We start from the raw sequence: 11,919 nt of genomic DNA on the forward strand, positions 1-11,919 counted from the left end.
ATCCCCTGCATCGGCAGGCGGACTCTCAACCAGTGTGCCACCAGGGAAGCCCGATTTCCTTCCGATTTCCTCTTTTATAGCTGTTAGCATTTGCCTTATGTATTGAGGTGCTCCTATGTTGGGTGCATATATATTTATAATTGTTATATCTTCTTCCTGGGTTGATCCCTTGATCATTATGTAGTGTCCTTCCTTGTCTCTTGTAACATTCTTTATTTTAAAGCCTATTTTATCTGATATGAGTATTGCTACTCTAGCTTTCTTTTGGTTTCCATTTGTATGGAATATCTTTTTCCACCCCCTCACTTTCCATCTGCATGTGTCTCTAAGTCTGAAGTGGGTCTCTTGTAGACAGCATATATATGGGTTTTGTTTGTGCATCCATTCAGTGAGCCTGTGTCATTTGGTTGGAACATTTAATCCATTCACATTTAATTTAGCATTTAATCCATTCATTAAGGTAATTATCGATACGTATGTTCCTATTACCGCTTTCTTAATTGTTTGGGGTTTTTTTTTGTAGGTCCTTTTCTTCTCTTGTGTTTCCCACTTAGAGAAGTTCCTTTAGCATTTGTTGTAGAGCTGGTTTGGTGGTGCTGAATTCTCTTAGCTTTTGCTTGTCTGTAAAGCTTTCGATTTCTCCGTCGAATCTGAATGAGATTCTTGTGGGTAGAGTAATCTTGGTTGTAGGTTCTTCCCTTTCATCACTCGAAATATATCATGCCACTCCCTTCTGGCTTGTAGAGTTTCTGCTGAGAAATCAGCTGTTAACCTTATGGGAGTTCCCTTGTATGTTATTTGTCGTTTTTCCCTTGTTGCTTTTAATAATTTTTCTTTGTCTTTAATTTTTGTCAGTTTGATTACTATGTGTCTCAGCGTGTTTCTCCTTGGGTTTATCCTGCCTGGGACTCTCTGTGCTTCCTGAACTTGGGAGGCTATTTCCTTTCCTATGTTAGCGAAGTTTTTGACTATAATCTCTTCAAATATTTTCTCAGGTCCTTTCCCTCTCTCTTCTCCTTCTGGGACCCCTATAATGCGAATGTTGTTGCATTTAATGTTGTCCTAGAGGTCTCTTAGGCTGTCTTCATTTATTTTCATTCTTTTTTCTTTATTCTGTTCCACAGCAGTGAATTCCACCATTCTGTCTTCCAGGTCACTTATCTGTTCTTCTGCCTCAGTTATTCTGCTATTGATTCCTTCTAGTGTATTTTTCATTTCAGTTATTGTATTGTTCATCTCTGTTTGTTTGTTCTTTAATTCTTCTAGGTCTTTGTTAAACATTTCTTGCATCTTCTCAGTCTTTGCCTCCATTCTTTTTCCGAGGTCCTGGATCATCTTCACTATCATTATTCTGAATTCTTTTTCTGGAAGGTTGCCTATCTCCACTTCACTTAGTTGTTTTTCTGGGGTTTTATCTTGTTCCTTCATCTGGTACATGGTCCTCTGCCTTTTCATTTTGTCTGTCTTTCTGTGAATGTGGTTTTCATTCCACAGGCTGCAGGATTGTAGCTCTTCTTGCTTCTGCTGTCTACCCTCTGGTGGATAAGGCTATCTAAGAGGCTTGTGCAAACTACCTAATGGGAGGGACTGGTGGTGAGTAGAGCTGGGTGTTGCTCTGGTGGGCAGAAGCTCAGTAAAACTTTAATCCGCTATCTGCTGATGGATGGGGCTGAGTTCCCTCCCTGTTGGTTGTTTGGCCTGAGGTGACCCAGCACTGGAGGTCACAAGCTCTTTGGTGGGGCTGTTGGTGGACTCCTGGACTGCTCATGACAAGGAGTACTTCCCAGAACTTCTGCTGCCAGTGTCCTTGCCCTCATGGTGAGATGCAGCCACCCCCCTCCACCTCTGCAGGACACCCTCCAACACTACCAGGTAGGTCTGGTTCAGTCTCCTATGGGGTCACTGCTCTTTCTCCCTGGGTCCCGATGTGCACACTACTTTGTGTGTGCCCTCCACGAGTGGAGTCTCTTTTTCCCCCAGTCCTGTTGAAGTCCTGCAGTCAAGTCCTGTTAGCCTTCAAAGTCTGATTCTCTGGGAATTCCTCCTCCTGTTGCCAGAACCCCAGGTTGGGAAGCCTGACTTGGGGCTCAGAACCTTCACTCCAGTGGGTGGACTTCTTTTTTTTCAATTTTTTTTAAAGAATTTGTTTTTTCATTTATTTAGTTTTGGCTGTGTTGGGTCTTCGTTGTTGCATGGGCTTTCTCTAGTTGCAGTGAGTGGGAACTACTCTTCGTTGTGGTGCGTGGGCTTCTCATTGCGGTGGCTTCTCTTGTTGTGGAGCATGGGCTCTAGGCACACGGGTTTCAGTAGTTGCAGCACACGGGCTCAGCAGTTGTGGTGCGTGGGCTTAGTTGCACTGCAGCATGTGTGATCTTCCCAGACCAGGGATCGAACCCATGATCCCTGCATTGGCAGGCGGATTCTTAACCACTGCACCACCAGGGAAGTCCCAGTGGGTGGCCTTCTGTGGTATAATTGTTCTCCAGTTTGTGAGTCACCCACCCAGCGGTTATGGGATTTGATTTTATTGTGCTTGAGCCCCTCCTACTGTCTCATTGTGGTTTCTCCTTTGTCTTTGGATGTGGGGTATCTTTTTTGGTGAGTTCCAGTGTCTTCCTGTCGATGATTGTTCAGCAGTTAGTTGTGATTCCAGTGCTCTCGCAAGAGGGAGTGAGTGCATGTCCTTCCACTCTGCCATCTTGAACCAATCTCTGAGCTTTCTATTTTACAATTACTATACTAAAAATAATAGGGATTAAATCTTCGTTGATGTATCCCCAACCCTTGGCATAATAGCCAGACTAAGAATTTGTTGAATAAATTATTGTTTAATATATATAAACTAGTTAAGCTAATAAAATATCTATTTTTCACTATAATTAAATTATTTTCATTGCTGATTAATTTTTGGTGGGCTTTTAATACCACTGTTTTTAAGTTTAAGAAAAGTATTAGAGCACTTCTTTTAACTATTAGCTTTACTTTTAAAGCTCTGAATCAAGTTTTTCTTAACTCAGTTTCTTTATACCATGTCTCTCCTGTTCATTTCAAAATGGGATGATTTCTGCATACGGATGTCCAAGTTTTTAGGCACGTTGCCACTTCCTACCTATAGTTCTTACTGCCTTGATATGGAATACTGAGCATTTTAAATAACTCCCTCACAACAGAAAGTTCCAGTAGGTTTTTAAAAATCTTTGCTTGGGAAGAGAGTGAGGGAGAAAATGGAAATATCAACATATCTTCTATTTATGTTCTAACTCTGTAATTTAGCTAAGTAGAATGAACTCCACCATTTTGTTTAATTCTTAACACACCCAAATCTGTTATGTAGTAAGGTTTAGAGATTAAAACATAATGCAACAAAACTTACAGGAAAGCAGAAATGCTTCAGAAGTTTCTACCCATTTTCTATTGATAGTTATCTTAAAGGAAAAATAGATGTGGAGGGCAGGAGAGGAAGGAATGGTTGAAATCCAGACGTTGGCGTATCAACTTTCTTTTGTTCCTTCCTCTAGACTCTTTCAGAGGATCTCAAGGCTTTGGTATGTATGCTAACAACTGCCCGTGGCCCCTTTCCAGTGTTTCCTGTATTGGTGAATGGCCCCAGCTTCCATCCAGTTAGGCAAGCCAGGAACACAGCTCCTCATCTCTTGCATTTCCCAACTCACCACCAAGACTATTAATTTTACCTCCTAAAAGTATCTCAAATCTATCCACGTCTCTTCATTTCCACCACCAGTACCGTTGGCCATCTTCTTTGCCTTGGGCCAGTGCAATCATCTCGTACAGAAAACGCTATTGGTGCCCTGCTCAGATCCCTTTTACTGGTTCTGATAAACTACCTCACAGCTGCTTTGGCTCACACCTGCAACTTTCTCTGGAGTCCCTTGGACACTGGAGCCACAATGACAAGAGAAGCCTGGGAGGGAATCAGTCTCCCAGACCACCCTCATGGGGCTGCCTGTGACCAATGACTGATAGGTGCAAGAGTACAAAAGCCCAGCTCCGTTGCCCCAGGGAAGGACAAACTCTGCAGTGCAATTTATACTCTAGAGCCCCCTGTAGGATCAGGTAGAGACTAGGCTTCACCTGAAACCACATCTATTTTTAATTTTTCCCCTTCCTTATCCTGTTTCTCTCATTCACATACATAGAAGTTTCTCCTGATAGCACTCCCTTAATAAATCACTTCCACACAAATCCCTATTTTAGGCTCTGCTACCAGGAAATTTACCCTGAAACAACTCCTAGCTGTTCTCCTTGCATCCCTGTTGACCCCTACAATCTGTTCTCCACATCACAAATATGGTCATCCTTTACACAGTGCTTAGACCCTGCAAATGATTTTCTCTGATATTAGGATAAAAGCTAAACTAATTAATGTGTCCTGCCAGGCCCTGCATGAATGGTCTGCCTGCTGACCTCTTGCTGTTTCAGCTTCTCTCCCACCACTCTCCCCTGCTCCCTCCCTTCCAGCCACACTGACTTTCTGTCTACCCCTCATATCCCCAAGCTTCCCTCTGCCTCAAGGCCTTTGCACATCTTGTTCCTCTGCTTGGTATATTTTTCTTTGCTACTTTTATGTAGATAATCCCTACTGACCTTTCAGCTCTCAGCTCAATTGTTCACCTATGTGAGCAGGGATGTATCCACTGGGCCTTGGTTTAGAAGTCCCATCCTGATTCGAATTAGACTAGCATTAGTGTTCCTGCCACATTCTCCCATAACAATCTTGTACTTCCCCTATTAGCACTTCATTGTTACTGTTTGTTTTGATGATCTTTGCACTAGACTGTAAGCTCCATTAAGTCAAGGACTGTATTTTTGTTAATTAATTAATTCAATAATTATTTCAATAAATATTTATGTGCATCTATAATATTTCAGGCATTGTGCTAGTTGCTGGTGATACAAAGTGTGAAAAATCGACAATACTCCAGCCCTTTGGAGTATACAGTGTAGTGGAGAATATAGAGGTAAATTAAATAAATATTTTGTTAAACTATGATAAGTGCCATGAAAGAAAATTACAGGGTAGTATCTGATTCATCATTTTATTCCATTTACCAAGCACCATGACTGATACAGAGTTGGTGCTAAATAAAATCTTTTAATGATTGAATTAAAAACCTGGCTATTTTTTTCTCTCTTTTCCAGACAAACATCTAGTCCTCTGAGAGCCAACAACAAATTTTTCCATCAGAATGAAGAGGCTATTTCGATGTACACTGTTGATAAGTGGAATGAGCTTGAATGACTCTACTGACCCCAGGGAAATTTCTAAGAAGAAAACAGAGCATCAACATGCCTTCCTTCAACATGTTTTCTAAGGAAATCAAGCTTTCCAAATCAGCCCTCCTAGAGATTAAGAAGACTAAACAAGTTATTGTTAATTGTTTGCTATAACTTGCACATTTATGATATACTTGAGTGGTATTTTTCTTTTGTTTATATATATCTGGGGAAATTTGGCATAAATGAGGTTAATTTTGTAGGGCTGAAAGAATTATTTTCAGATTTTAAGCTGTTATATGTGTATATACATTTAAATATCTTTTTTTTACAATCTATTGTTTGTCACAGTCTTGACTGTTTTTCTACTGATGTTCTCTTGGACACTCATGCTGGTATTTTATGCCAGTGATGTTCTAAGGGTTGGTGGCTGTGTGATACTTGCTATTCAATATGTTTAATACCATCCATGTTTAACGTATAATGTATTTGTTTTAGAACCCTTTATCCATCACCAGTTTCAAATAACAAGATTGTTCTATGGGAAAACACAATCCAGTTTTTATAATGTATTGGTCTATGACATGCTACCTGGGAAGCACTGTGGCAAAAATGGCTGACTATGTATGTGTAAATAATGTGTAGAGAAGATGCATGTGTGTTTAGCCACCCCAAGATAAATATATGCTCAGAAACATGCATATATATATATGCATGTTTATATATATATATATATATATATATATATATGTAGCTCATTGTAAATATGTATCGAGAACACTTCATTAAATGCTAATATCCAAGTGTAGGAAGTAAATAAAAATACAAAGGAAAAAGAGGGCTTTGGACTATTTTTATATTTCTGTTATTGTTAATAGTGTACCCCATTGCCATAAGATATCAAACTATTAAGAATTACCAAAATGGGGACTTCCCTGGTGGCGCAGTGGTTAAGACTCCACGCTTCCAATGCAGGGGGCCTGGGTTCGATCCCTGGTCAGGGAACTAGATCCCACATGCATGCTGCAACTAAGAGTTCACATGCCACAACTAAGGAGCCTGCCTGCCACCACTAAGACCCAGCACAACCAAATTAAAGAAAAAAAAAAAGAATTACCTACATGGTGTGATTATGCTTTCCTGCATTTCCATGGACTGATAAAATATAATACCAGGGAAAGATGTCACATTCAGTACCTGCTCCATCTTGCTGAGGAAACAGTCAATGTAGTCTCGAGGGTTATTATGATCCAGGGACTTTTGATGCTCCTTCACTTTTTCCAGAATAAAATATTTAACATCATTAAGCCTTTCTGAGAATGCTTTGTGCTCTCCAGGGAGATGCTTTATGAGTTTTGGCCATAGATTGTAAATCTAAAATGAGAAAAAAAATACATCAGCAATTCAGTTTGTGAAGAGAGACCAGTGTTTTCTAAGTGGAGCACCTAACCCTCTGTGGGGTCTGGCTAGGGAGAATCCCTTCCTCCAGCTTCCGAGCAGAAGAGAAGGGAGAGTGACCATCACGTACATGAGAGAGCAGCCCCTTCCCATCTCCTTGCTCAATCACCCTTGGCCAACTTCAGAGTCAAGAAGGGGAGAATGTGCGTAGGGGCCTTAAAAGAAACGTAGGCAACTGGGAACGTGATGTCTTCTTTTGTGGGAGTCAACTCACAGAAGCAAGCAGAGGGCAGCCTTCCATAGGTGCTGGGGTAAGCGACACGTCACTCATCCACTCGACAAGACACACATTGTGGGAAGATGACAGTGCTTGTGTTGGCACGTGCTCATGGGGCAGGGTGGGGAGCTCACAGCCCTTTACCCTGCCTATGGATTCCCAGTGCCCCCACGAGATCAACCGCAAGGGCAGATGCAGACTTGGCTTTACCTGGTTCCAGGGAGAGCTTATTCGATTAAAATTTTTATTTAACAAACTCAACAGGGAGAGTAACGTCTTATTGTTGTAGTGGAAACGCTCGTTGAAGAGGACGGAGCAGATCACGTTGCAGGAAGCACAGGAGAGGGTGAAGACAGGGTCCAAGGGCTGAGCTGATGTGAGAAAAAAAAAATTCTAACATTTAGAATTTTCATCAGCTTGCATTAGGGCTTCAAGGACAGGGCCTCCCTCTTTCTCAGATTGATACCTATATTTTATTTTCTCTAAACTTCTTCAAATTAGGATGTAGAGATCTTCTACTAGTAGTACATGCTCTATAGTATTATACTATGCTACTACTAGTAATTATTATGTTAGTCAATGAATACTGTAATAGTCATAAGAGCAGCAGGTAATATTATGGAGTATTATACATGCTGGATACTGTGTAAATGTTTTGCAAACTGTAACGTTTTGCAATACTGTAATAGTCATAAGAGCAACAAGTAATATGGAGTATTATACATGCTGGATACTGTGTAAATGTTTTGCAAACTTTATTATTTAACCCTCATTCTGAGGTTTGATTTTTTAGCCCCATTTTTCACATGAGGAAACTGCGTTTTAGAAAAGTTAAGTAACTTGTCCAAATTTACACATCCAGTAAGTGCCGAAGTTGGGAGATGAATCCAAACAAAGGGATTCGTGAGTCCTAAGTAACAGTTTTGGGTCATTTTCTTCCTGCCGCCTTTTTTCTAGTCAACGCCCTGACTCATAGAGCAGATTGTGGACTGTTGCGTGCCTCCCAAAGGAGGAGCTTTGGTGGGAAGCTCTGTGTGTAGAAGCCCCTTGCTCCAAAGGATGGTCAATGGAACGCACCCTCTGTTTTCCTGAGCTCCTCCACCAGAAACTGGGCCTCCTCCTGGACCCTCTCCTCGAGGCCCCTCTTCCCCATCCCAAAGTTCCTCAGGGTCATGAGGGAGAAGCGCCGCATTTGTTTCCACCTGTTTCCATTACTGAAAAAGATTCCTAGGAAAAAAAGCAAAGAGCAGGAAAGAATTTTGCATCATGGAGTCCGACTTTCCCTGAAGCTTATCTCCTGTGTCCACCCTGCACTGTTGCCAGTGCCCCTTTTCAGGGATTTAGTAACTGGCCTTTGAAGAGCACAACATATTCTTTGGTTTGGGTGAAATATTTGTCACAAAGAAAATAAAACCCAAGCTCTGGTCAACAGATGGCAGGGGTGATGGAGTCAGGAGGTGGATCATTGGCAGTTAGAGAACATTCCCAAGTGTGGGAAGGGCCCTCTGTCTGGTTTTGTCAAAAGTAGTAAAGACTGGCATGTGTTCTCACAAACCTCTTTCCCGAGTGTCTGTTTTACACTTAATATCCCTCTAACTTGTGGTTTAATTCTACCTGTGATTTTCTCTATTAGAGGATAAGCAACTGGAAAGCAGAGCAATAGGGAATATATGTTTCCATTTCCCTCTGAATTTACTACAGCTAATGTTAGCTAATCTGAACAAGAAGAAACTCAGGAGCAAAGGAACTCAGTATGTTCACACCAGTGTTTTTTCATTCCTTCCTCTGTACAAAACCAGTTACGTGTCCTGAATTTCCTTAATGCACCACCAGTTTCCTAGTGCCCCAAATCCAAACCTCAGGGCATCTTCACATCCCTCTTGCCCATCACCCTATACATCTGCACTTGGTAAGTCCTGTCGATTCCACCTCCAAAATGTCTTTCTCATCTGTCCCTTCTTGTCAATTCATACTATGCTACCACACTTCAGGTTCTAACACTTTTACAGATTTTAAAAGTTCTAATCATCTTCAAACCAGTTTCCCCTTTCACTCCTCTAAATCTATAGTTTCCAGGTTACTCAAAATCAAATACAGGGACAATGAGGCTGGTGCTAAAAATCATTCAATGGGTCCCTCTACCCCACCCCCACCTCCCCACCCTGGTCTCATTCTGACACCTTTAAAACCTCAAACATTTCCATCATACTCTCCCTTGGCTCTAACTCTGAGCTTATAGACCAATCACAGCTGTTCACTAAACGCAACTACATTGCTTTGCACCCTATTTTGTTCATTCTCTCCCTTTTGCTTACAAGTCTGCTCCCGCCCTATTTGCTTTGTTGAGTTTCTAGCTTTCCTTTAAGAGCCATCTTGAAAACCTTCTCTTTGAAGCCTTCCCTATCCTCTATTGGAGATAATCTTGCCTTCCTTTAACTGAATTAGCTTGCGTGATGCTTTAATACAATTTATCTTTTCTACCTTGTATTACAGCAATTTGTTTACTTGTGTTACTTCCTATACTAGATTTTACTTAGTTAAGTGACTGGCGCATCTCTCCAAATATTTCCTGTGACACATGATGATCTCTTACCTTGCACACAGAAGATGTTCAATACAAAATAATTTAAATATTCATTTCACATCTACAAAATCAGCAAGCATTAAAAAGAAATTTTGTACCTAAAGCAATCAAGCTTGTGGCAAATTTGGTGCATTGTTTAGCCGCTTTGCATATCACGACCTATTCTGGAAATTAAAGCAATATTTATAGCAAAAACTATTAAAATTGTCTTTGATCCATTAATTGCTTTCCTAAGAATTTACACAAAGAAATAATTCAGCAAAAGTTAAAAAGGTGTACACTGCAATGTCATCTATACTGATTTAAGAAATTTGTCAACAATCTAAATGCTAATGATAGGGTAATTTTTTGCATAATTATACAATGATAGTAAATCAATATTAGGAAAAGTAAGCAATTGTTAAAATGATGATTATGAAAACTACATAAAAATAGCAGAAATGTTAATATTTAAAAGAAAAAATCAGTATACAAATATGTCTATACTATAAGTACAACTATGTAAAATATGTGTGCATATGAACAACATCTGGGAGATGGTAGATAAAAATAAATATGTTACATCAACTATACTTCAATTAAAAAATTAAAAAACAAAAAAATTTGGGCTTCCCTGGTGGTGCAGTGGTTGAGAGTCCGCCTGCCGATGCAGGGGACACAGGTTCGTGCCCCGGTCCGGGTAGATCCCACATGCTGCGGAGCGGCTAGGCCCGTGAGCCATGGCCGCTGAGCCTGCGCGTCCGGAGCCTGTGCTCCGCAACGGGAGAGACCACAACAGTGAGAAAAAAAAAAAAAAAAATTTAAGAATAGGTTAGTGTATTGAGACTATGGCTAGTGGTTCTGGGTTCTAGAGTTAGGCAAACTGAACTCAAATCTCTACTCCAAAACTTTCTAATTTGGGTGAGTTATTTAACTTCTGTTGCCTCAGCTTTTCATCTGTTGAATGGAAATAAAAAATATTTTCCTCATGGGGCCACTGTGTTAACTGAATATGGTAATACATGAGAAACCCCCAGCACGGTATCTGGCACATAAGAAGTATTTAGTAAATATTAGCTAATATTATATAATTATAGCTATTATAATAATAATTCAATAATACTCCAATTATTATTATAACATAATAATTAATAATAACATTATAATTATTATTGGATTTTAGGAATATTTTTATCTCTTTAAATTTTTAACTGTTTTTGCATCACCTTTAAATCAAAAAGCAATTACGAGTTTGGTAAAATTTTAATTTAATCCTTAATTAGACTTTTAAATGTTGCCTTTTTTTGTTCTTCATTTATTCTTCCATTTATCTAATAAATTTTCATTGCTATCCTGTGCCAACTAAAGCATGTCACTTGCCATCCAGCTCTACAAGGATTAGGTCAATGGCCACTGCAGTCACTGACCTTCAACAGACCCTGAAAGAATTCAGGGGGGAGATCAGGAATGAGGCACTTCGTGCTCTGGGGAAACTGACAGAACAGGCCTTCAGATAGTTAGATATTTTCAGGAGAAAACTTTAGGAGCTCTATTTCTTGCATTTCCTCATACTTAGAAAAGCAATAAAATCATTTAGGGAGACATCTGTTCCTCGTGACTAGCAGCAGCCTTCTACTGAGATGGGTGCTTGATTGCACATACCCCCTTCACCAAATCATATATATACTGACCTCCCCCACTATCTCTTCGGAGCAGTTTCTCAGAGCTATCTGAGATGCTGTCTCCTGGGCTATAGTCCTCAGTAAGTCCCCAAATAAAAGTGAACTCACAGCTCTCACACTGTGCATTTTTTGTTTGGTTGGCACCGGCTGTATGCCAGATTCTAAAAATATTACTACCGTGAACATTCTTGTTTATAATTTTTCCCACATCTTGTATTATCTCTCAAGATAGGTTTCTAAAGGGGAATTACTCCATCATTATGGATGTCTCTTTAGAGAAGTTTGGTTGTTAAGGGGCAAGAAACCAGGAACAGTAACCGAAGGGTGTTGTGAGGAGACTGCTGTGGAATATTCACATGCTCCTGGGAATGATTCACTGGAGAGTGAGTTTATCAGTCACAGTCCAACCAGCAAAAGAGAAGCCTCTCTCAATATTTAAAACAGAGGAAAATTAATCCAGAGAATTGGTTTTAAGGTGATGGAAACACTGAGAGGCCAAACCAGGGACAGCGAGACAACTGGTAATTATCAACAGCAGAAAACTGCTACCATCTCCCCATGGAAGGGACAAAGGAGCTCAGTGGCTGGGGTTACCTGGCCAGGAACCAAAGTGGCCCTGGAGTTATGGGGGAGACATGCAGCTCTTGGAAGAGATGGTATCTGAGGCACAGAGAGAGAGGGCCCTCTGGCTCTCCTTCCACTCCCCAATCTCTTGCCAGTGCCTCTCTTTGGTTGATCCCAGTCAGAGCCAGCTGTCGAAAGAG

General features: G+C 40.5%; 1 protein-coding gene across 1 annotated transcript in view; it reads right to left on the reverse strand.

Annotated features, from left to right (window-relative positions):
- LOC103084494 (cytochrome P450 2C23-like) overlaps window positions 1-11,919 on the reverse strand; it is a 31,942-nt gene that overhangs the window by 12,062 nt on the left and 7,961 nt on the right. Inside the window, exons 3-5 of the mRNA XM_007470332.1 lie at window positions 7,988-8,137; window positions 7,121-7,281; window positions 6,433-6,609 (exon numbers count right to left, since the gene is read on the reverse strand). Coding sequence (XP_007470394.1) covers window positions 6,433-6,609; window positions 7,121-7,281; window positions 7,988-8,137 — 488 coding nt within the window. The remainder of the gene's footprint in view (window positions 1-6,432; window positions 6,610-7,120; window positions 7,282-7,987; window positions 8,138-11,919) is intronic.

Source organism: Lipotes vexillifer, unplaced genomic scaffold, assembly GCF_000442215.2.
Source record: "Lipotes vexillifer unplaced genomic scaffold, Lipotes_vexillifer_v1.1 scaffold916, whole genome shotgun sequence".
Classification (NCBI taxonomy): domain Eukaryota; kingdom Metazoa; phylum Chordata; class Mammalia; order Artiodactyla; family Lipotidae; genus Lipotes; species Lipotes vexillifer.